Here is a 26,321-nt window from a genome sequence, read left to right as displayed (position 1 = left end):
CGGCAGCAGTGGTTTTTCAAAAAAATACTATTTAAAACTTATCTCAAAAATGTTGCCACGAATTGTTCAGAAATTTGACAGTAAATACTATAAATTATAGATGTTAATTTTCGTTCATTAAAAGTTCTTCAAAGAGCATTTGAAAGAGAGATGAAAAGCATTAACTTGTACTAGTAGTAGGCAGATTCCGATACTTAGAAGTCATGATAGCAAATGCAAATTGAGCTTTCTAAACCAAGGCTCTTAAAGCATGTTATTAAGTATTTTCCTTATCAATTTGAGCAGCAGTGTGGGGCTTTAAAAGGACCAGGTATGGGGGTCCCTACTAGTACTGGGCAGATGGACCAGTACTACTCGGTTTTATGCTGCCTCATTTACTTAGTGTTTTGCAATCCTTAATGTGCACAGCTGGCAGCTGAATGCAGGTTTGATACTAACAGTTTAGACATCTTTAGATGTAGCAGATGGAAAATTTTACACAAATAAAGTAGGAGAAAGTGTGCAATTAGGTTTTTATCTGCAGTTACATGATGCATCCTGTGCTTTCGTTTAGAACGTCACCTTGGTGGGTGGTCATCATCTTCCCTTGCACCAAAGCTGTACCTTCTTGACACCACACTTGATGTTGGATTCCTGCCCAAGCACCAAACTTCTGTTATTGTTGAGTGTGAAGGAAATCAGAAATGCAGCAATCAGCAAAAGACAAAGGCAGACCAACAGTTTGATTCCAGCAGCCCAGTACATTATGGTTGCATTCCATGCGAGTTAAGTCACGATGGTAAAAGCCTTGGCAGGATTTTTTTTTTTCAATAGTTTATTCATGTTGTTCATTATTATGAGCTGTAAAGACTATGAGAATTTCATTTTTTAAATGTCTTATGGAATGTATCACTTTCTTAGATCTTGTAGACATGCTGTGGAAACCATAACATAAAATATGAGTTACTTACAATAACTAATTTTAATCCCATCTGCTAAGTATGACAACATTAGCATTTCCACTTAATTAAAAACACCCTTAAAGCAGCAATGTTTTAATCACTCCATTTTATTTACTCTCCTCCGGTGTCACTTATAATTGTAACTTTTTATTTTTTAATAATGAGGGATTTTTTTTCTCTGTGCATCACACAAAAAAGTGCTGTCGATAATTAGCAGTCTTCTGTTATTACTAGACTCAGGTGTCACAACTGTGTCTCATCCTCATTACAGTAAAAAATTTCACCTATCAGATTCATTATTGCTAGATAATGCGACTGAGAGCCTTAGCAGGCCCTCCAGAAAAGTAATTCAGCCAAGCAAAATTATCAGCTAATTATATTTAGAATCAAAAGCCCAACAACTATTTGCAGATAAATTGTATGAATTGAAGTGAATAGACCTGAATATTAAGATTCATAGATTTAGCAGATGATTTGTTAATTGGAATAAAAAGACCATTTACTAGCCATTTTAACAATAGATCAATCGTAACTCTTATTTATTATTTAACTAGCAGTGCTTAAGGATTGAAATGAAGAGTAATTGTATTATTGTTATGATATGATACTTTTCTGGGAGAGGACAGAAATGCATGGAAATTAAAGGATTCCTTGAGCATCCTCACACCAAAGTCTGTGTCAGTGTGAGCTCTGCCCAGTTTGATTTGATCTTTAGATCTTGACAAATGGAAGGTGTAGTAAGGTTTGTAGTAAAGCTTACTACTCATAGTAGGGACTGGTCAGAAAAATACACCCAAACTTTGGTGCAGAAAGGACTATGCAAATGAGATCATTTGCAAATGAAAGAATTCCAAATTTTTAACTTTCATCCAGCAAACCACGGAGGCATTAAATTCTGATTTTACTAATTCATGATCCTGGTAGAGGTTTTTTGAAAGGGGAAATTTCATACTCAAACGATGACTCAGATCCCATCTTGGCCTGCAGTTTTGTTTTAGGGAGCTGTTCTTTTTTTTTTTTTTCCCATGCAGACGATATGATTAAAAAGCAAATATTTTAACATAACTTAGTGATCTGAGCTATTACTGAAATGTCCACAGTTTCACTCTTTTTTTTTTTCCTCCTAGATTAAAGAAAACTTTAAAAATCTATTTGCTTTGACATATGACACAATATTTAAGAACTCAAATCATCAATTAAATCACACATCAGAAACATTTCCCTTTGGTAAAAAATATAGTGCTAGACGATGTACACTTTGAAATTGTTGTTAATGTTTAAAATGCAATCTGAAGTGCATATGTTATTTAAAAAAAAAAACATAAATTACAAATTTTAAAAGTTTATGAAAAAAAAAACAGCAGTCATTTCTTTGCAAAAGCATTTGCAGAGAAATGTGTCTTTGGGGTTTGTGGATATGCATAGTTTTCTAGCATGAAAGCTGAATATGTTATTCTTTATTTTTTTTTTTTTCCTGTTTAAAATTGAGTAGATCTAAAGGAAACAGAGTCCTTTCGTGGTACCTGTAATAAAGTACCAAACCTGATATTCACATGGAGGTAGCAAAAGCCTCTGGGTTGTCACTGAAAATAGAAAAGGTGAACGTTGACAAGATTTCAGATTTTTTTTTTTTATTCTGGGGAATGAGGGAAACTGAAGTTAAAAATAAAGCCCTCGTATGGTCAACATGTTGGAGGAAATTCAAAGCCTCTCATAAAATAAACATATTTTAAGAAGTGTTTTGAATTTCACCGTGTAATTTCTGGCCAACAGAAATTACGGTTGTATCTTTGGAGGGACGTTGTGTCAGATCAGTGGTCATTATGTGAAACAAATAAACTGCAACCTGGATGCCTTTAACCCATTCAGCTGTCAAAACCTGAACTCCAGGGGGGACAGCTCTGCTACTGGAAAACTTTGCGCCAATTCCAAAATATTTGGGTTTGATGTTTGGGAGATATGTGAAATGTTCCTTGGGAGCAAAAAGCAAGTACAAAGCTTCGCGCGCTTTGGCAAAGGGATTCCATCAGCGGTTATTAAAAAATACAACAATTTATGTCCCGAAAAATAAAGCAAATTATCCAAAGCATGTGAATAAGCTGAAATATCCCAGCCTGGAGCATGCTGCAAGTGGTTCCTGGGTTATATTTAGCTGTAACCTTTGGAGTCTGGAAGTCTGAGGGGAATATCTGCTGTGCCAGGTGAGGGTGGTGTGCGTGTCTGCAACACACCCTGGTGCAGCCAACGTGCCCCTTGTTTTCCAGCAGCATTATTAAGCAAAGCCGTCCATACTTCACCATGTTGTTACATGTGTCTGTCTGCTGATTATAAAATGTGTTAAACAGTATTTAAAAAACAAAAAAATGCAGAGCTGCGCTTTGATTTATTCAGCGAACAAAACATATGCTCGCTGTTCTGTTCTATGTAATTCATATGATCAATAAAATTTTCTTTAAAAAGAGCAACTTTGGCATTTAGAAGGATTATGCTGCTGAAGGAAAAAAAAAAAAATGTTTCCCTCTTGCTGCATGCAGGCAACCTCAAGGCTCTTGCACGGAAATAATTTTTTTGGCTGACTAATGTCTATTTTTGTGTATTTGTGATTTCTAATTCTCAGGATCGAGGCTGTGTACTGTGGCTGTTACCCTCTGTGTCCCAAAGCCTTGGTGTACCCAGAGATATTCCCAGGTAGCTGCTTTGTTGCCTATTCCTTCTGCTGAAACGTAATAACGTGATTCCTGCTAAAACCCAAAGTTTGGGAATAAACTTGAGTAAAAGCAATTGTTTATTTGGCAAGCCAACATGTTAGTGTTAAGGCAAATTTTATGTGTTTTAATACATTAGACGAAGTTTATATTTGCCATCTGTTCTTTTAAGATAACAAAAAAGCAAGTTTTGAAATAGCATTCTTCATTGTTAGCATACACATACCATAATGATAGATTTTTGTTAGAAGGTCACTGATGCTGCAATGGTTTGCAGATTTTTTTTTTTTTTGATACAGAGAAGAGGGGAAAAAAAAAGCCAGGCCTGAAAATCACACCAAATTATTTAAACAATTTAATACTTAATAGTATGCAACTGCAGTACAGGATACACACTAATGTAGTACCAGTTCTTCGAAAAATCTCATCACTAAATGTATCACATATGCATTGTGTTACATTAGAATAATGTATTTTAATCACCCAAAGGAGATGTCTAAACAGCACAACTACACAGTCTTATTTAGCATTAAACATCCTTGTGAGCTGAGGTAACCTTATAAAATCATGCTTAAATAATGTAAAACACGAGGCGGCACAGAGCAATATGCATTTTTAATTAGTAAAGTGACTAATATCGAGTGTGTGCTTTGAGGTTTTTGTTTCATTAAAAATGTATCTGTTTTTCCTGCAGCTGAATATCTGTATTCTACACCTGAACAGCTTTTTAAAAGGCTTCAGAATTTCTGCAAGAGACCAGATATTGTAAGGAGACATCTCTATAAGGTAGTTGTTTGGAATAGTTTTAGATGATATAATGCCATATTGAAGTACAAAGGGGAAAAAAAACCCTTAAAAAAAACAACATTTAATTAACATACTAATGTTTAAAGGAAACATGCTAGGGAGGGATATTAGTCGTTACACTAACAAGGATTAATTAAACTAGATGCCAGTTGTATTAACCTAGGTCTTATGAAATACGTGCACTTAATGCATGCTACATGTTTTTTTTAATTTACTGTTTTCTAAAATGACTGTCCTTTACATTTGGACCCAAGAGGCTTATAAAAATGAACCTGGATTAATGAAACTCATTAGTTTAAAAGGAAAATAAAAGAAAGATCCTACAATTATACTAATGAGGATAAGCCTACCTTCCTATCCTAATTTAATCTTCGAAAAATGCAGCTGACAGGTATCAGGTAAGATTTCTTTGGCTTCTGGAATGATTTGAGCGATTTTCATAATCACAATTATTTTAATTCTTTGCTTTATAAGGTGTGTGGAGCATTAAAGTTTATTGGCAGCATAATTTACTGGTATTTATCATGTCCCCTTTTTTGCAGTTATTTCTGCAGAGAAAGTCCAGGTTCAGTGGCAAACGCTCCATTCAGGTTTTGCTCAAGTGTTCAATGCTAGGCCGACTTTCATGGTTTTAAATGGTGTATTTACACTGATGGGAGTCGTGCTTTTCTTTTTTTTTTTTTTTTAATTTGAATGTAGATGAAGCACTAAATTTTACATTATTCCAGTGAAGAGCTGTTAGTACAAGATGCTGCTTTCAGAAGAATAACTGCAGCTTTTTGCACGCTGCTTCGCACATCTACAGCGGTTTTTGACTTTCACTGTCCTGGCTCTGCCGTGGGCAGCTTGGAGGTTGGATACACATCACCCCTGCACAACAGAGGTGTTTCAGCTCGTGAAAACCCCTGAACCCAGCTGAAAGTCCTTAAAGGCTTGGGGTTGCATGGAAATACTCCTCGTGTTAACCCGTGCGACACGAACGCGGTTCTCGGAGCGCTCCCTCCTCCGTCCAGCCTCACTGTTAATGAGCAGGCCGAGTAATCTCCTTAATTTGGAGTCTCCTCCTGCCAACAGACCCAACCTCATGCCTCCACCTCCCTCCCTCCCTCTGGGGGCCAGAAATTGTTGGGTCTTGCTGTGTCTCCTCTGCCTCTCTCCCCCCCTTCCTGCACACACATAGCAAGAGCAGCGAGGGCTTAGCCCACGCCTTGACTTTTTTTGTGACCTAAAAATAGGCATTTACATAATGATACATCAAAGATGATGTTGTTTCTGCAGGAAACAGTTAAACCTCAAGGAAAAAAAAAAAAAAAAAAAAAAAAAAGGAGAGAGAACCAAAAATGCAATTTAACACCCAATTTCAAGCTCATTATCTTTCATTGTCTATTAACTTGGCAATGGTTCAGAAGGTAGCTCATAATAGTTTAAAATGCTGACTGAACACTTCCAGTGTTCAGCGTTACTTCTTGAGTCAATAGTATCGTAGAGTTAGGCATGGGGGCTTCAAAGGGAAAGCAGTCCTTAAATGTTTACCTTGGCATTTCCCAATGCTTCAAGCTCAGCTAATGGTTGCATTCACATGGATCTTCTCCCACATGGATCCCAGCTCATGAACACAGAGCCAAGGAATGCAAAAAATACTGATATAAAATAGTACAGGTTGAAAATGTGTGCACAAGCCCTGTAGGCAAAATGCTGATTTGCTTGAAGTTGTTTTTATATTTTTTTAAGAATTCCTTGGGATGATTAGTAGGCAGAAGCTGAAGGAGTTTATCCTGCCTCTCATGCATGGGGTTTGCAGTTCTGAATGTCAGAGCTTAACCTCTGCAACAGGTAGCAATGGAGCTGAGTGAGGGATTGTTTTAAAATGAGGAAAGCAGAGCCTAATCCAGCACCTGTGAGCACCAGAGGAAATATCCCTGTTGTCTTTAACAAGCTTTGGATCAGCCCAGAGAATGCTGTTAGAGTTGTCCTTTTGTGCCTACACCCACGTAGATCTAGTCTTCCTTCACTGTGGACCATCCACAAAAGCTCCTGGGAAATGCTGGCTCAGAGCTGTGCTGTTAAGGTCATTGCAGCTGGAGTGATGCTGCTTTGTAAGGAAGCTGAACTGAGTGAAATCCTGAAGGCTGCGCAGCACTTGGACAGTATTTTCACTTTTTTCCAGATAACTATAATACTATCTCGCATTAATGGGCAAGAAAAGAGATCCCAGCACAAGAGTCAGTGTTAACCAGCTCCTTGTCTTTCAGAAACTATCCTGCCATACTTTCTACATTGAGTTTATCAAGTATCTGTGGCATTTTCCAACTAGAAATGCTTACAAAGCAAATAGTGCTTTTCTCTGCTATTTGGGGATTCTGCTCCACAAGTTGGGAAGTAATCACCTTGGCTTATCCTTTTACATATTGTTGGGATTTTATAACTCAGGATATCTATAATAATTAGACAGTGGCTAATTAAACAGGCAGTTTATTCCTTCAAATGTCCTCAATGCTTGTGCTAACAAAATTAGTGGCAGAAAGGAGATAAATGGCAGCAGGGCAGTGGGCTTAGGGGCTGGACATAGGGAACATCCCTGTGAAAATGCACAGACCAAGGCATTAAACTGTAGTAGCTTAACTCCACAGAGCAGATTCCTGCTGGCAGACTTTTAAAAATGTCCATAATGTAAGCACCTATGAAAACCTTTCCAGATGATGTATTGCTCACCCTGAGTATTCACACAGCACTCAGGGCTGGCTCATCTGCATTTCAGCCTTGCCTTCTGCCAGTTATTAGCAGAAGACTGAGATGAGAGGGAAGCAAATCTCATTTGTTATCAATTATTTGTTCTGTTCCAGTTTCATGGAATCAGACTCTAGTTCTGGGTGGTTTTGGTTGCCAAGGTAAGCAGAGGAATGAAGCAAGTGACAACAACAGGGCATTGGTCAGGGCACACCACGGGACCTGTTAGTGCCCTATCTAGTAGATTTAAAGTTAAAATGAATAAAATAAAATAGGGCAAAACATTTGTTTCTGCATTATTTTCTTAAAGTTTACCTTTTAGTTTCCTCACTTGAGTTTCTTAATTTAAAACAGCATGTATAAAGAGTATACAGTGGAAAGGGACAAGAAGAGTTGCCAAAAGCCAGGCATGGAAGGAGCTGACAACTTTAAATAATCTCTCCCAGCCCTCCCAGCTGAATGAGTGCTGGTTGACATGCTGTCAGCTTCAGTTCCTACAGAAAAATCCTACTCTCACTCATGCTTGTTTAATGGAGAAAAGAATTTGGCCCACTTTCTGACATTCATCTTCTCATTTCCATCACACTACAGAAGCTCACCTGCCTATGAAAAGACACATGGCGTGATTTTTTTTCTTTCTGACACCACTGTAGAAGGAAGTCTGCTGAATTCAAAGGGATTAAACTGCTGTAAAATCAAATTAAGATCCCAGTTAGACCATAGACATCTGAATTGTTTCCAGTCTCAGGATTTGGCTCTATAGGGCAGTTCTAACAAAACTTTTTTTTTCCTTCTTTTTCTTTCCTTTTCTTTTTTTCTCTGATTTCAGATAAAGCAGTATCTTGAGTATTTCAGGGAAATGTGTAGAAGGGGAAAGCTGCTCCTGGTCCAGCTTTCATGTTTAGGCAAAGCTAGGGAAGCAGCAGGAGGCACTCTCAGTGCAATATGCAGGGCATTGGGCACGTGAGGATGCAGGGGAGCCTGATGCCAGATGTCCCATCAGTTACTCAGTCTGTTGTTCACAGTTCCTGTACAGGCCATGTGAGAGCCAGGGATGGTGCCTCTGCCTTTATCTTTACCCAATCCCCAGCAAAACTCCACTGGAAATTCATTTTTCCATAAGCAGCCTGGTCTGGTGGAAGGTGTCCATGCCCATGGCAGGGGCTTGGAACGAGGTGATCTTTAAGGGCCTTTCCAACCCAAACCATTCCATGATTCTACGATTTGTTTATGATGATGTTTAAATAATTTCCTTAATTAGCTCAGGTTTTCCCCACCTTCAGTTGTGTTGAGTGTCTTCTTGTTCTGGAGTTGGTCGCCTGGAAGCAGGAGCTTCCCATCCATCTTTATTGTGCCATCCATTATTTTATAAACATTTGTCAAACATTTACAGTATCCCAGTCCTTTCAGTCTCTCCTTGTGAATGTTATTCCATGTTTATATTCTAATCTCTCATCATTCAAGCATCGTTCTGATGCTTGAGAGCTGTTTTTGTGCCTGGTGTGATCGTTGCTTTAGAGAATTCTGGGCCATGCCATCAGTTTATGTGATGTGTAGTACTCTGATAATTCCCAACCTGTTCCTTATGGAGCCAATCCTACTGTTTACTTTTTAATGGTGAATGTATATTGAGCAGATGTTTGCTTACAGTGTTCTCCAGATCTTTTGTCCCGGGCTGATAAAGTTAATTCAGAGCTTTATAGGGTATGCAAATAGTGCAAGTATTTCCATCCATCCTTCTGGCTTTCTGTTCACTAGCAGAGCACGTTTGCAGAGTTAAAAAAGAAGGAATTGAATTTCTGCTTTTACCTGGCTAGCATTAGGTGCAGGTCAGAAGGAGGTTAGAAACACAAATGAGAAATTTGGATTTGTCTCTTGAGCTGCTCAGTTTCCCGTGCACGTGATTTAAAATGGTTTCAGAGGTGGGTTAGATCTGCTCCTCAGAGTCTGTGGGGGAAGCTTACAGGAACTCTGGATTGCAGAGCTCTCTGTCCATGCTCTCCCATCTCTGTTCCAGTGCTTAGGCGTGTGATCCTAAGGAAAATATGTAAAGCATAAGGATTTTTTTATGTGAAATAAAACTTCATTACATATTTGGAGCACAGAATCACAGACTAGTCAAGGAAGGTGCCTCTGGAGGTCACAAGCCCAACCTCTGCTCAAAGCAGGGCCAGTTTCAAAGTAGGATCTGACTTCAAACTTGGATTAAGTTGCTCAGGATCACATCCAGGTTAGACTCAAGTCTTCACACTTTCCATTCCCTGTGTGTGGCTGATACAGTGAAGCCCCTGTCTAGCTTAGGAGTTTGCACAGGTGGGAAGGTGCTGGGCTGTGGGACACAATTTAAGCATTTTGGGTGAAACTTAGATGTTCAAGTAACCGTGGTAGAGGGAGGTCAGCCTGGCTAACATGGATCTTCACTGTGGAAGAAGTGAGATGGAAGGAAAGGTGTTGGAGTTGCCTAATTTTGGGATCCAGCTGTAGATAAATGAATATATGTGCAGATATGTGTGTGTGTAGGTGGCCTGCACCTGATCTCTCTGGGCTTGTCTTGCTCTTGGCTCTTTGAGGTAAAAATCCAGGAGATTCCAGCTCTCTGAAAATCACAGAATCATGGAAATATGTAGGTTGGGAAAGACCTTTAAGATTATTGTGTCCAACCATTGATCCAACATTTCCATGATCACCATGTCCCCAAATATTGGTCTGTAGCTCACTGCAGTTGGCTGCACTTGCAGAGTAGGAATAAAGCAGTTATGGGGGCAATTTTCACCATAAACACCAGGACTTGGAACTTTTTGTCCTGACAGTATTAGAGAGCTTCCAGGGGAGTTTTAGAGAGCAAATGAAAACTGGCAGATAAGCCACAGCCACTTCAAAACAGTAGATGGAGAAATGGGTCAAAGGAAATAGGAGGAAAAGTTGCAAAAAGCATGAAAACTTTTTTTTTCTTTCCAGTACAGTTTATTCAAATTACCTTGGGGAAAAAAGCAGGAAACTGTTTTCCCACTGCTACAGTCACTCAGTGTGTTCTGAGCCATCCTATGCAAGGTACTGCATAGATTTGCATTGAAAATTTGATGTTTTTTGTTTAAAGACAGCAAGAATGAGGTGAGTTTTTGAAGGCCAATATAAGAAACTGCAGAACAGACCAGTTTGGTCAGAGAAATACTGTTACTCTGCTGAGGTGTGTTAAATAGCTTGGGCCTCACAGTGCACCCAATTCATGTAAAGCAATGGTGAGTTTTGATGCTGGTCTCCAAAAGTGCTTGGAGTTTGGAAGCTGAACTCCAAAAATAATTGCTGCAAACTATTTTCCACCTTGATTCTTCCTCCTTGCTCACTTGCAGAGTGAAGGAGCTGGATCACAGAGTAGATCTGACCCAATACAAATTGTCTCTGTAAATCATTCCAGTCTTGCCTGCCGAATCTCAGATTTTGGAAAATTAATCTGTAAATCTTAATTTTGTTAGGGAAATTTTTTAAAAAGTGCAAAAAATCTACACTAAAATCAATACTGTGTGCTTGAACTGGAGCTGTCCTGAAAGAGCCAATCTGAATGGATGAAGACTCCTTATTAAATTCTAAAGGTTAGCTATGAAGTCTAATGATGGCAGAGTAGATATTAAGTGCTTCAGTTCTGATCTTAGGACACTAGAACCAAGTTGATTATTTAATGAAAAATACTGTTCTGCTACTGACATTATGCTGTTTGCTCTTTAGAAGATGCTGCTGTATGTGAAAACTTTGCTTCTTTGGATCCCCACATATTTAGGAACTGTTGATGGCAAGGCAGTGATGGAATTTTATTCCTTGAAAAAATGAATTTCCAGATCTTTGCATGGTTATGCAAAGATGGTTATACTCCTCAAAAAAAAAAAAAAAAAAAAAAAAAAAAAGAAAAAAAAAAAAAGATTATTCCCAAGTAAACCCCAGAGTAATGATGGTCTAGAACAGCCAGGCCCTGCTCCTCCTGGCTCGTGGTTCAGCCGTGTCTGAGGGTGAGAGGGGCACATTGGTCCCTGAGGGTGTTCAGTCCTTGATGTGTCCAGAGACCACCAGAAAAGCAGAGGGAGCAAATAAGCTGGGCCTCATGACCATCTTACCTGTCTTTAAATAAAAACCCCTGAATTTACCCCGTTTTTAAATAACACCACATAAGTGTTCTTTGACCAAGTGGCTTGCAGCCCTCCTGAAATCCTTGCTGCATTTTGTGTCCCAGGCTCTAACAGGGCTCCGTGTGCTTCTCTCTTGTGCTTCCTCGCAGGGCGAGACGGCCGGGTTTTCTTGGGCAGCGCTCGGCAGTAAATTCAGGTCTCTGCTCGCAGCAGAACCGAGGGAAGATTTGTGACAGATGGGGCTAAGTCACAAACTTGCAGCCTCAGGCAGAATTGTGGAAGTTTCCAGAGTGTGCCCATATTTACCTGATCAGAGAGAAAAGAAAATCTGCAGAGGAAGCCGAGCCTGGCTGCTTGTCATAGCTGACACAGAGCCATCTGCCACAAACCTGTGGCGGCTTCAGATCTCCAATCCCTGCCACCACCCCAGCTCAAATTAAATACAGATTCTTAGAGACGTTATGATGGTTACACATGTCCTCGGCATCACATGCAGGAGACTGTTCAAAAAAAATATGTGGCCTGTTGTGTAACCGCACTCATGTATCCCATATGTGGTGCCACATTGAATTTCCGGTTGAATCTGTTTTTATCCTTTGTACTGGATGACATGGTGCCTGAATTCTTTCTTTTCGCCGACACGATGGCAGCCAAGCTGCAGCTTCAAACGCTCACACTTGGCTGAGTTTCTACCTAGGTTGCCAGGTTATCATTGGAGCCTTATTGTGTCCTCAAAGGGCCACAGGGCCTGAAAGGAGGATCCGAATGCTGCCGGACTAATTGGGCAGCCATCTCCGGGTTGTTGGGAGGCAAAGGGCTGCTTGAGCACTTCTCTCTCTTTTTTTCTCTTCTTTTTTTTTTTTTTTTTTTATTGCAAATTAATGACTCTCTGGCAAAGGGGTTTTTAAGTGAAGGTATTAATAAGGGGTCTGGCAGGTAATCCCATGATTCGTGGAGTTACATTTGCATTTAATTAATCTTAAAGAAAGCTGAAAGATAAACAGCTGTAATTCAAACTAGCATGGGAAATATGCTACGTGGTGCCATCTATCCGATAAAATGAAAGCTGAGACACTTGTTTTATTTCTCTCAAGGATGGAGAACAAACAGATAACAATCAAAATACTTCCAATAAAAACCAGTAGTTTAAATGTAATGGCAGTTCATCAAGAATCTTTGCATCCAGTTGCAAATACAGTCTTTTAAAGATAAATCACTTATGATTCCAGCAGTCAAGCCGCAATATTTGTTGATGTAAAATGTTTTGAAGATGTAGATTGTACAATAAATTTTTAATAAAGTGCCCACTGCAATTTTTAATTAGCATATCTCATTCATGTATAAGTGTGTACATCTATCTGTATGTTTATCACCGTGCATATCCTTGTGTCAGAGTCAATGAATGCAATTGTGTCTTTATCTGATGAAGTAGAATTTGGTTTGCAAGCGATAATAAAACCTTATGGCAATTCCAAGATTTTCATCTCTGCTCTGGGAAGAAGCAGGAAGAGGACTCTGGGTAAGGTGTCATGATGTGAAGGCTGGTAAGGCTTGTCTTTGCAGACAGCTGTGGTCTCAGCTTCCCTTGGATCAGGCAGGGCAGCCCCTCTCCCTGAAAGGGGTGAAAGGTACAGGCTGGTCCCCCTCCCCACGAGTGTCTTTGTGACTTTTGGCACCATCAGGAAGCTGAAATGTCATTTTTCAGAGTAAGAGAGAGCATATGTTACTTCTTGTTCAAATTACCCCGTAAAACAATCAGAAGCAACCCAGGCAGACCCAGTGGAGAGTGTTTGGTTGTTCTGCTAGCACTGCAGAGTTGTAATTTTGCAGTTATCATCTCTCTGTATGCGGGTTCCTCCTCCTTTCTGCTCAGCCAAAGCCCAGCTTGGCTTTAGGCATGGCTTGTGGTTGGGTGGACATGGTCTTCCCAAGAGTGTAGGTTTGGTGTTAGTCCTTGGAAGACTTAAGGATGCCTTGCACTCCTACCAGAGTGTGTCGTAGATGTTCACCAATGTCATCACACCTTGCACCATCCAATTGGAATATTTTTTGGCTTGGCTGCTGGGGAAACTGAGGCATGGTGCAGTTGTAGCAAACTGCCTCAAGTATCACAGTGAGTCATTCTCCAAACCAATAAAAGGGAAAGAGGAGATGCTGTAATGCTGCACTCGGGCTTGTGGTGAGCAGACTCAGAACATCAAAGCTGTGTGGTTTGCACTCAAAGGCTCCTGCTGTCCTCAGGGCACACCCTCATCAGCCCCACCAGCAGAGGAGGTCTCACCCAGCTCCTTGGTGAGCTGCAGCTCTGCCCTTACTGACAGTGACTCTTCAACCATGCCCAGCTCTGTCTGCTGAGCAAGGCTTCGTCTTGGTGGAAATTTTTTCCCTTCTTATGAACCCTTGCAAGTAACGTTTTATAATAGAAACTCTGCGAGGAGTTTAATTGCAGGGTAATAAATAGCAATGCTGTGTAATCTCCTGATATTTCTTTACATTCTTAGCAAAGATGTGCAGCTGCTCTGGAGCAAGGATCCCTGGAAGTGTTCAAGGCTGAATCGGACAGGGCTTGGAGCAGCTTGGTCTGGTGGAAGGTGTCTCTTCTTATGGTGAGGAATTGGAACTAGATGGGCTTAAAGATGGGCTTAAAGATCTCTTCTAACCCAAACCATTCTGATTCTGTGTCCTTACCACATCACAGGATGTGTCAGGGGCCACCCTGGCCTGTTTGAGGTCCTCAGTCAGGAGAGTGATCTAGGGCTGCCAGGTAGCCAGAGGTGATGCTTGCAGGGTTTCCAGGTAGTCAGAGGTGATGTTTCCCCAGAGAGTGTCCCTTCAGCACTGCAGACTGAAACAATCTGCGGAGTTTTGCCTCTCAGTTTCAGCAGGGGAAACGAGAGTGTCACCCCGTGCTGCTTCATTTCAGTCCCTCGCTTCAGAAGGTCAGGGGACAAACTGGGATCTCGGTCCCGTTGTTCCTACACACATGAGTAAGTGGTGAGTGCAGACACCTAATCCTGTGAGTAGGGCAAGAGAATTGAACCTTGACTTACTTTCATTTTTATTGATGTTTCACCTGCACTGACACAGCGGCGCCGGGGCTTTGAGACAGGTTTCAGTGCAGAGTCAGAGCTGGGTTTCCCCGACTCTGTGCCAGCCTCACCCTGACCAGACAGCTCCTCCTGCACCAGCAACAGGCCAGGCACCTAATCCTGCAATCCTTTTGTCCTAGCATTTGAGATCACAGGGAACACAGGTTTATTCCACACGAGAATTGTCTTTTCCCTTATAATAGAGAGGAAAATCCTAAAACAATTAGGGAATTCTGTAGCAAAGCGTTTCCAGCATTCCTAGCCCCACTCTGGTGCTGCAGGCACAGCAAGGAGCTGTGGCACCGACCAGCTTCCACCCCTGTTTGCAGCACTGAGACCTCTGCCTCAGCTCAAAGCTGTTCTGAATTAGGTGGTTAGATTTTTCTAATTGCGTTTTTAAAGACCGAGCCAGCAGTTCATTAGAAATCACGGAGCGAATTCTGCTTCTCTATTACACCAATATAAATCTTGAATGAATTTATATCAGGATAACTGGGAGGGTAGAATGTACCTCCCATCTTGTTCCTCAGATTATTAAAAGTTAAAGGGCCTTGAAAATTAAATTCACCTTTCCCTGTTCAAGCTGTTTACTCTGTTTTTTATTCCAGAAAGGACAGTTGAAAATAATTAACCAACCTCCTTTCTGCTTATAGGCACTTTTAAGTTGGATTCTCATGTACTAGCCCAAGACTAGTTTGTGTGGAAAAGACCAGAGGGCATTTTCTTTCAAACAAATTGTTTTCATGGGAATAATTTCCCAGAGAATTATATTAAAACCTTTCTGTGAATCCTTGATTTTTGAAAAAAAAAATATAATAAATTCCTCTTACATATCCTTGATTTGGAGGACTTGGCAGTGTATTTGCAGATATAAATGAGCACCTTAATGAAAGTCCTTCAGGATTTTACCTTCACCTTATTTAACCAAAATATTTCTTAGTGAGGAAAGGAAAATCTTGCAGGAAAATTTTGCAGGAAAATTTTGCCTTCGAGTTACCAACCCTTGTAAATAAGGTTTTATAATAGAAACACTGATAGAACTTTAATTACAGGGCAATAAATAGCATCGCTGCCTAATCTTGTGATATTTCTTTGGGTTCTGAGCGGCGGTTCGCAGCTGTTGCTGGAAGCTGACGCTCTCGGCGTTGGAAGTTGTTCCCGCACCCGCGGAAGCAGCGGCGGCAGCAGCGAGCGGGGGCGATCGCCAGGAAACAGGGGAGGGAATGGGGGCAATCGGGACCCTGGTACCGAATATCCCACCCGCGGAAAAAGGTTTTTCCCATCCCGGCGAATGGCCGAGAGGATGGAGGTGCGGGCGAGCCAGGTTGAACGAGGCCAGTGGCGGTAAAAATCATGAATAATAATAATAATAATAATAATAATAATAATAATGAGAATTACAATAACGCGAGGGGTTTGAGCCGGGGGCGATCGCTGTCGGGGCAGCCCCGCGGTGCCCTCCGCGCATCCCGGCGCATCCCGGCGGAGCGGAGCGCGGATTCCCCGGGAAGCGGGGCACGGACGCGCCGCCCGCCGCTTGTATCACCGACATTATCGATAATAAAAATATTCCTCTGAAAATCCGCTTCTTCTGTAGCCTTGCCATACGGAGACAGCGCAGAGAAAGGCTCCCCCCCCTCCCCTGCCCGCCGCGGCTTTTCCGCGGGTGCGGAGCGGCCGCCCGTGATGCGCAGCCTTCCCCCAGCCCTGCGCGCCTCCGGCCGCCCGTCCGCGGCTCTCCAGTAAAAACACCACCCCAAAAAACACCAAGCGAACAGAAAAATACCCCCGAGCCCCCGAAAAGAAATCCCGGGCAAGGAGCGCGGCGCTGGGGAGGGATGGGAGGGATGCGTGCGAGGGGCTTAACCCTTGGAGCTTTGAAGGCAAAACAAGGAAATGCGTTGGGAAGGCATGTCTGTAAACAATGATAATTAGCCTTTTCAAAAATCATAACACTGATTAAAATCTCGGATTCATTATTTATTCATCACAGAACCTCTTTGCAGACCTGGGAATAGTGATTAAAACCTAAGTGCTTCTCAATTTTGCACAGCTCGAGAGGAGCCTAAAAAGGGGTTAAAATGGAAAGGAAAAAGGAAACCAAGCAAACAGAATTCTTCTTTTAAGAACCAATACTTTCTTCTTCCCTTCCTGGCAGGAATACTCTTATTCCCCCAAATTTTGGTATTATGAAAATGTTTCTCATACTAAGTACAAGTGTTAGACTGAATCCAGTTGGTACTAAAATTGCAAACACACTTTCACTCCTAGAAAAGCCAACAGAAAGGAACTTCTTTTAACTCCATAATAGCAGGTTACAGAGTAAATGAACAACTGATGGTCAACTGGCCAATTATGGTATAAATATCCGTTGTTTACAGCGAGGTGTTAAATGAGCCTTTCGAGCACAAAGGATCAGACTGTCTAAGCTACAATTTGTGCTTCATCCCATTATGTGTCCCCGAAAAAGGCCCGTGCCGTTGTAGGTAATGTGCGCGCAGAACATATTTCTCTCTGTTGATTTTAGTTTGCTTTAATTCAATACACACTCTTGTTTACTTTTTAAAATTTAAATAAATGTCAGCATTGTATAATTTCTATGTTAACAAAGCAGTGAGCAAAATCCCTTGTATGTTTATAAAATATTATTGTTTAATTCACATAGTTTAGGAATTCCAAATGTTGAGAATAGGAAGGAGGCCAAATACCATCTGTTTATAACTATGATGCATCATCATATGTGTACTTTAAAAAAGAAGAAGAAAAAAAAAAAAAAAAAAAGCTTGGTCAATCATGCCACTGTTCTATCTGTTAGGAATATAGTGAGGATTTAAAATCTCTCTGTGCCATCCACAGGAGATTTTAGGGTGGTTTAATTCTGAGCAAGGATGTTAGAGGAGTTGCTCAGGTCTGTGTTCCTGTCAGAAGAGCTGCAGGAAACACTCACGTGCCCCAACCACTGCAAATTCAATCACTTTCTCCCAGCCTCAATATTCCCCACTTCTAGAGACCGAGGAGCAAAACCTGAGAGATTTATTTAAACCCCTTTATAGATTCTGGGGGGAGAGGGGAGGTGTGGGTGCATCTGGGGCTTCATTTGCAAGCGCTTCATACGTTTGTGTGCCCGTGTTTTTAAGGACAGAAGGAAAGCGTGAGGATTTTGTAGCCTGTCTTGCAAAACACAGGCTATAGACTATCATTCAGCTGATTCTGCAAATAGCTTAAAAGAAAAAAAAAACCAAAACAACCCTCTGTCAAATGTTAGTAGTTTTAGGTCCAAGTTAAAATAGGTCCTCGTTAAAAATAATACATTCCATACTACGGAGTGGTACGTAACGTGCATTTTAAAGAGAAGGTAGTCTGCAGGCTTAAAAACAAAGAGAGTGTCTCCAAGTTAAGTAGATAAGAAGATTTTTTTTTTCCAAACCCAAGTTAATTAGCTGGTACGTCAAGCCTCATAGATGTCTTCCTACCTTTCAAGGGCTGAAGAATCCCCAGTAAATGTACTTAAACTTCCTAGCGAGGGCCAGTGAGATGAATGCAGAGATTAGGGCGAGTATTACCGTGCCTTCTCAGTGCATCCCAGCTGCAGTTCATCCTACTATTGATAATGATGCTTGGAGTTACTGAGGTGGTTTCTGAAACTCACACATGGGGTCCTTTCCCCAAGGATGAGGAATAATAGCGGCACTCAGGTGGTACGGGGAGGGCAAGCACAGATTTGCAGTTGTCTTTGCCTGGTGCGTGGTGACTTTTCAGTCGTGCTGATTTAATAAAGGGAGAGGTACATTCAGGACAAGGGCTGTAATTCTCTGGTGCAGTGTTTGATTTGTGTTAACAAACAGGAGGGGGAAAAGAAAAAAGCACAGGTGAAAGGCAGAAATGTCTGGGCTTGTTGGAAGGCAGCCCTGGCAGAACGCTGGTGCAGTATGAAAGGTTTTGTGGCCAAACTCCCAGCAATTTCTGTAATACCACAATTTAGCATACTGTACACTGCTCTGAAATGCCTGGGACTTTGTTTTTGAACTTCTTCCTTTCTACTGTTACACTTAACTTGCAGCATCTTGAATTACTTAGCTACACCCAGATAGAAAGTTACCGTTCCTTTAGCTCTACACGCTGCGTTGGGCTCTTAGTGCTAAAAACTGTCCATCAGAGTGGAAAAGCTTTCCAGCCCTTTCCTCTATATTCCCCAGCTTTTAGCATAACCTTCTGAGATGGTTTATTATCTTGAAAAACTTTAATATTTTTAATTAGGAAAAGGAAATGCCTTACACACCTCTCTTAAGTAATCTTTTTGGAGCTGGTTCCATCAGCAGGGATAATTTGCTACCGTGCCATGAGCTTAATCTGCTCACACTGACATTACAGGAGTGAGAAACAGGACAAAAGGCACCTTCTGTCACTGCAGTTTGCAAAAATATTCATAAATGTAAAATGTATACAATCCCAGCTTGAAAAAAAACCTGGTGCCAGCTCCACGCAGCCAGGCATGCATTCCTGCGTATTACTCCCTATTTTCCATGGCTATGTGATCCTGGCTTTCCCAAGCTGAGATAGCAATCAAGGGGGAGGATTGTCCAATTGTGATGTGCATACCTGTCCACGAGGAATTCTGTGGGCCCTTTATGCTCATTTATCACTTGATTTTTCCACACTGGAGTAGCTTGATGAGATGCCCTGAGAGAGGCTGCTCCGAAGGTTGCTCAGTGCCATGTTCACTGCATGCTTGGTTTTGTGCTGTTCCTGGGCACTCTGGGTTGGTGCAGGGAGATGAACATTTGGAATCATGCCCCAGCACAGGTATAAATCCTTTATAAAGAGCTGTGGTTGAGGCTGGATGTCCAGGACATCCAGGTGGGAAACCACCAGTCCCTGGGTCTTGCTTCTGTGTCTGAGGTGCTTTTGTGTTCATGTGTTGTGTGAGGACTGCAAACAAAACTGCACCAGACGTGAAGCACGTGGTAATTCACGAGGAGAATGTGTTCTCCTGGTCTTCACACTAACTTCTTGCATCCTTTTGGGGTCTGAACACCTCGTGCTCCCCCTTAGCAGAGGTAACTGAGGGCATTGATCGTCTCACAAGCTCCTGGGCATTAACATTTAACCATCCTACAATTTGGTTTTTAAGTGAAAGCAGGGAGATTAATAAACTTAATCTAGCGTTCACACAGATTTGAGGACAGCTGACCTCTGCCCTCTAGAGACCCAGGCTCATTTAAGGACCTGCATCTGAGAGAGCCCCCACAGTTGTCCTGTCACAGCCAGTCCTGTTCCCCGTGGGCTGCAGAGTGTCACCCTCACTGTCTGCAGCAGGAGCAGTGGTGACAAGGAATTTGCTGCTTTTATTTATGTCCCCCTCCTCTAGAAGGGTCAGTGTTAGCAAACACAGCTCCCCCCTTCAAGATAGCAGCGCTCCTGGGGATTGGAATGGTAAAAGTAAAATCTTGGTCAAAAATGAGTCAATCTTTCAATTTGTTTGCATATAGGAGAGAAAGAAAAAAAAATCAGACAAAAAAAAAAAAAAGGAAGAAAAAGGGAAGCAGTAATGTCAGGTCTTTGTTTGTGGGGCAGGATTTTCCAACTCTTGGCATTACCTTACAAAATTCCCAAACTGGGAAAGCCTTTCATGTTGAAGCATTCAGCCAACAGAAGCGCTCCCTCAAACTGTAAAGCATTATCTGTGGATTCTGTGCACATTCCCCATCCTGCAATTCTTGGGAAAAAAAAACCAACTTGGATAGGAGTAGTTTGTCAATGCTATTAATAGATATGTTTAATGCAGAAGTGTGCAATGTGATGAACAGCCTTGGCAGGAACCATATCCAGCCTGATTGTATTGTAATACTGTTTGATGCAGCAGTGTGTTTGATCAGTTACAAGTGATGAGTATCATATCACATCAAACAATTTAATACAGTCTCATTGTATGGAATTATGGCTGCTGTCAATCAGCATGTGGCCTATTCCTCACAGATCTGTCTTTGGGAGCTGGAATACAGTGGTAGCTTCATATGCATTAATAAATAAAGTGCTGCTGAAATTCCATACAGACCTGTTGAGGTTTTTGTTTCTCTTTCATGGCCTCTTTATTTTTTGTTTCATTTTCATGATCTTTTGTCATCCTCTTCTTTTTGAATGCTGTGTGGAGGTGAATTCACCTGGTCAACAGGACCCAGGGTGGGGCTGGCATGTTTTGAAGAATGCTTGGAAAACATCTAGCAAATATATATATATATATATGAGAGTTGTAAATTTTGTTTTTCTGTGAATAGCAGCCTGAGTATAAATCCACTGAACTTGTTTTCAGCTGAAGCTTCACAGAGTCTCTTTTCTTGGCTTCCTCAGGGGGAGGAGAGGCTATCTATTAAAAATGCATATGTTTTGTCTTACTGCTTGGCACACCTCACTTGATAACCCCCTACTTTCGTTTGGGGATGGCACTCTTTGAACTTAAAGTCTCTTCCTTAGGACTGATATATTCAAGGTGCTGGAGGGGAAGCCTCTGTCAGATGAAAGATATGTATGTAAATAACGGTGTAGAGGTGGGGTTTAAGGCATCACCCATTTTCCTATCAGTTTCAGACATATGCTGCTCTGCTGCTGGCTTGCCTTGCTCCCACTCCCTAACACAGAGCATGGTTTTTAATGAAGTCATACTCTGCTGCCTACAAATATGGGGTCATGCTACACTTGTACAGGAGTGGTGATTTCAGTAATGTTGCTTATTGTGGTCAAAGAGGGCAGAAGATTGCCCTTTTTTTTTTTTTTTTTGCATGGTGTGGCTCTGGGGTTTTGGAGGCTGCACAGACAAATTGATTGCGTTGCAGTAGGGCCACACATTCAGAGAATGGAGGTGTCACGCTGGAAAGCCAAATTTCAGCAGCTGATTAATCAATGTAATGACTGTAAGTTTTCCCACCTTTTGCTACTGTCTCAGCCTGCAGATCTAAATAAGACTGGTGCCTGAAAGGGAAACCCCAGAAGAAATTTTTGTAGAAGCTAAAGGAAGGGTTTTGGCTTAATAAATGGCATGTTTCCTTCTACATCAAAAATTATCCTTGGGGGTAAAACGAGGCCTGGTGAGAGATAGGGACAGGGATGAAGATAGCTGCATTGAAGGGATATTTCTGATTGAGGTGGTGACTGAGTTAGAGCTCACCTCGGGTGCAGCCTGAGGGGTGCAGCCTGGCTTTCCCTGGCACAGATTTCCCAGCAAAACTGCACTGATGGATCAGAGGGAGCAGCCAGGGCTGTGGCGTGGTCAGGAGGAAGCTTAGCATTATATAACTCCAGCAACCTAAACTCGGAGTCATCCATGTAAAGCAAATAAATAAAGAACCAGCTTGCTCCTGTAACATCATCCACCTGATAATTCCTGAGCACTGCTCAGCCAGGTATTTCCTCTGCCTCCTAATCCAAGCAAGACAGGCAAAACCCCATACACTCTATTTTCCATGTAGGAATATGTTGTCCTGTTAGACAAATCATTACAGAATTTTATTATTTTTATGGATTATAAACTGGCCACAGTGATACCCTGCTCTTGCAGATGAAGGTGATAAATTCAAACCAAAGAGCCCCACAGTGTCTGACAGCCTGGGCCTTATGATGCAAAGACAGTGAGGGTAAAACAATATTTATAAGAGTCTTTATAGCAAAATTGTTTTGCTCCAGAGCTGTCTTGTTATGTGGCTGCTAATGACACTCCAGGATCACAGAGCACCTGAAGTGGAGCGTGTCCTACCCTGGTTTATCTCATGTCTGGCATTAATTGGCCGTGGCTCCGTCTGAGACCGTGATCCAGTCAAATCCTGTAGGCCACGCAGGTCTGGGTGGTATTTAGATCAGAAAACTCATCCAAGCAAGAGGAGCATGGGTTTGCCACTAATCCACAGGAGAGCAGTACCTCCATAAGGTTATTTGTAGATTATAAGGCCAAGAAAGGACTATTTGGATCATCTGGTGTCACGTGTATAACACAAGCCATATGACTTCCCTCAATTAATTCCTGTTTGAACCAGAAAACCTCATCCTCTACTGGTCTAAAAATTGCCAGCCATGCAGAAGCCACCACAACCTTTGATATTATTAGATACGGTGTTTTCAGAGAGATTTTCTCTCCAACAAAGGGTCAAAAGGGACATTTATCTCCTGTGATTATTAGATACTTGTTGCTAGGGCAAGAATGTGACTCACAGCACTGAGACCGAGGTTCCCAAGCACCAATTTCTTTCACCTGGGTTTTTCTGGTGCTATTATCTCCATCTGAAGTCCTTCATTTTGCCATTTTTCTGTGGCTTCTAATGCAAAGAGCAGTTCTTTGTCAGCCACCACAGTGATTTGGTGCCCAGAGTAATGGTCTACTGATGAATAGTGGTCCCTGAATGCATTTGGTGGAGTCCACCCAAAATCACCAGGAATGCCATTGCTAAAATGATAACCATACCTACAGTTAAGAGGCTTTGATTTGATGTGAATTTTAAGGGTTTTAACAAAATAAAATAAAATAAAATAAAATAAAATAAAATAAAATAAAATAAAATAAAATAAAATAAAATAAAATAAAATAAAATAAAATAAAATAAATAAAATAAAATAAAATAAAATAAAATAAATAATTGCCACTAGTGTAGGTTGTGAAACCATTGCTGCTCGCTGGGATGAAAGGCACCATATGTGAAACATGTTGCTGATTTCTTATCTCCAGAAAAAAATGTTATTAAAGTGCAGAGGGACAGAATGATTTGTTTCTGCTGTAGGGGCAGTGTTTCATGGGTTTAGAGGATGAGGGTGGGTCCCATTCCCTCACTACATGCAACCTAAATGAGCTCTGCTGAACTAAAATGTCAGAATTTAGTTATAAATGTTTTTTAATTATTTTTATATATTTTTATAAAAGGAAAATTTTTTATAAAAGGAAAGTTTTTTATAAAAGGAATTTAAAAAAAAATGCCATAGAGCATGACTTTTTGCAGACATTCACTCTCAGTTGAATCACACATACATCTCCCTCCTCTAGTGCACAGCCTATGGAGTTGTGAGAAATATTATTTCTCAAACAGTGAAATGTGCTTCCTGGCCACATCTCCCCTATGATAATAATATTTAAAGCCTCACCAACCAGCAAAATTCATCCCCTCCTTTCCTTTCCTGGAGGGCAGAGGGAGCAAAATTCCCAGTGAATGTTTGCTATGGGGACAGTGAGCTGGGGGACAGGAGGACCCTTCCTCCCTCGGGTCCAGAGCATCCAGCACCCAAGGGACCCCACCCTGGGTGAAGTGAGGGACCCCAGCCATGGTCCCCAGGGACACAGCCTTCCCCTGCTCATGAGATGCTCAGGACACTGCTTGCTTTGAGGAAACGCTGCCTGATCCCCAGTGTGGGTGCCCAACACGACATCTCCGAGCGCCTCGCCCAGAGGATGATGTGACAGGGCTTTCCCAACGAGAATGGTTCCGTGTGATTCTCCATCTCCCCTCCCCTGCCCTCCTGCCTCCAGTGCAGGACCCCCAGTGAGTTAAAAGTGTAAGAGCTCCTCGGAAAGAGGTCAGCTAATAAATGATATCAAAATCCCAGTCCCAGATTTTCTGTTTCCAACATGCTGCGCAACTAACACTGTGACACTTTGGCAAGATGATGGAGAAAAATCCCGTGCCAGCTGACTGATGAGCACCCATCTTTTTTAATTAATTGGGTTGAGAAATGTCTCGTGTCAATTTGAATGTAGGGGCTCTTTGGGCTGCGTTTTTCTGGATACTTACATAGATACATCTAAGTGCAGATTTGAGAGCCCAGCGTGAGGCCTCATAAATGATAAAAATATGTATATATTAGAATTATACACACACACACACACATGCACATATTGGATAAATTGATACTTAAACATATATGTGTGTATATAATGTTCTGTTCTCTGTTCTGAGAGATATTTATAAATAGATTTTATATATATCTATCACTATTATTCACAGCTCTATGTGCATGTGTATTGCAAAATCTGTTTGGCTTTTATTTCCTGATATGCTTTTTAGTTTTTAGCAGAGTAATATATCTGATTTCTCTTTAAATTAAATGAATTTATTTGTCTGCCTTCCCTTAATGGAATCAGTTTTGATATACTCTTTGTTCATGCTGTTACAGGCTTCAGTCTAAGGGCTCTTTGTATTAACTTTTTAAAGTTACATTACAAAGAGGTTTTAAGATTTCCCAACAGGCTTTTATTTAACCAGGGCTTTTGATCTCAAACCTGCTGGGGCCTAGTGAAATCCTTACCAATTCTCCAGTAACTCCTCACTATTGGAATTTGAAAAGACCCACCTGAAGGATTTAACTCGCTGTATGGCTTCAGCCATCCTTTAGATGCTTCTATTCATGCAGACAGCGAGGGGGTCGAGGGCACCCTTTGTGATCCTCCAAGTAGCCTAAGGTGCCCTTTGCATAAGTTGTACTCCTGAGGAAATAAAAATCAGGAGGACACAAACCTATATACCTTATTTCCTGCTATCTTTACTTAAAGGAGGAGCGCAGGGGGTCTGCTTAACATCCTTTGCTACCTAAATACCTTTTGGACATGGGAACTCAAAAAAGGAACTTTCATTGCATCCATTACCCTACTGCGGTGCATAGCAAATTAGATTTAAAAGGGTACTTTTTCCCTTACAGCTATTTCTATCATTTTCTTTAAAATTTCAATTTAGTGTCTAGTGACAGAATATTCTGTAATGTACATTAGAACTATATAACACCAATTATGCTAACTGTGAACATTATTTCAAAAGAATTAGTTATATTAAGTTATAGATAAACCGTTGGGGAAAAAAAGGTCAGGTTAGGGAAAAAAAAAAAAAGGAGCTATGTGATAATGTTTTACAGGAGCAACATGAAGTGAATGCTCTTTTCATTTTTTAATCCTTTCATTTTGCATAACCCACACCGAATTTTTGCAACTGGCTTGGTCTTGGTTGTTTGGGCAGGGGGGTGGCGTGTCACTGTGTTAGTTTACAGCTACAAATCGTGGTGTAAAACCTATAGCTGCGTCCTGTGGTTGTGGAGAAACATCATTTCCTCCGTTTGGGGGGGAATGGAATTGCAGAAATCCATGAAAAGTCTTTTGGCAGACACTGGTGACCAGTACACAGGAAAAAAAAAAAAAAAGAAAAAAGGAAAAAAGGAAAATATGCTGGCAGACCAAGCTTGAAAGAATATAACTAAGCACATTCTTGTCACAGTTTTGGTTGTCTGTTTTCTTTCTCATGATTGTACCACACATGATATGTCTGTTACCTGCATTTTGTGTTAGCTTTCTGAGATTAACTCCTTTTTCTATTTCAGCCCTGTGTTAAAATAAAACCACTCCACTGAGTGCAAGAGAATCTAAATGGACCTTATGTTTTCATGACTCTTATTTTCATTTGTCTATTTCCTATTGGTTTGTGGGTTGGAGGAGTTTTGAGTTTCAAGTTGTGTTTCTGCTCCTTCTTTGTGTGCAGTTATCTGGATGCGCATTGCACTGGAGATGTCTTTGTGTAGATGAATAAAATAAAAAGTCTCCATTTTAATCCTTATTTTTCCCCACCTTAGAGTTGGTTCAAGATTTTTGCTGGAACCGTGTGTGATTTGGTTATTTTAATTTGCAGGGATTCCTGGCAAATCATTTGTGTTTGTTTGACGTCCTGTGGGATCAAACTGCCATGAATTTTGAATGTTCTAAAAACTGTATAGTTTACTTCAGCTAAAACTGCCTTCCACTTGAAAACATAAATCAGCACAGTTGAAACCTAGTCAAGGTCTTTTTTTTCTTTTTTTTTCTTTTTTTTAACACTTGGGCTTTGCCTCAGCTCCAGCTTGAGCTGGAGCATCTCTGTGCTGGTCCCTTGCATCCAGAAGAAAAGCTGGATGGCATTGCCATAAATCAAGTGCCAAATTGCC

General features: G+C 41.2%; 1 protein-coding gene across 6 annotated transcripts in view; it reads left to right on the top strand.

Annotated features, from left to right (window-relative positions):
• GTDC1 (glycosyltransferase like domain containing 1) overlaps positions 1 to 25,902 on the top strand; it is a 174,341-nt gene extending 148,439 nt beyond the window's left edge. For 2 of the 6 annotated variants that reach the window (XM_058028533.1, XM_058028530.1), the window contains 3 exons: positions 3,559 to 3,629; positions 4,341 to 4,432; positions 11,448 to 12,618. In XM_058028533.1, coding sequence (XP_057884516.1) covers positions 3,559 to 3,629; positions 4,341 to 4,432; positions 11,448 to 11,531 — 247 coding nt within the window. In that variant the 3' untranslated portion in view covers positions 11,532 to 12,618. Of the gene's footprint in view, positions 1 to 553; positions 3,352 to 3,558; positions 3,630 to 4,340; positions 4,433 to 11,447; positions 12,619 to 13,799; positions 15,930 to 25,724 lie in introns of those variants that run through there. The other 4 variants (XM_058028529.1, XM_058028531.1, XM_058028528.1 and 1 more) reach the window with 4 other exon arrangements.
• Positions 25,903 to 26,321: the final 419 nt, after the last annotated feature.

This window comes from Melospiza georgiana, chromosome 7 (assembly GCF_028018845.1).
Source record: "Melospiza georgiana isolate bMelGeo1 chromosome 7, bMelGeo1.pri, whole genome shotgun sequence".
NCBI classification, from domain to species: domain Eukaryota; kingdom Metazoa; phylum Chordata; class Aves; order Passeriformes; family Passerellidae; genus Melospiza; species Melospiza georgiana.
This window is presented reverse-complemented; position numbering and strand designations above follow the sequence as displayed.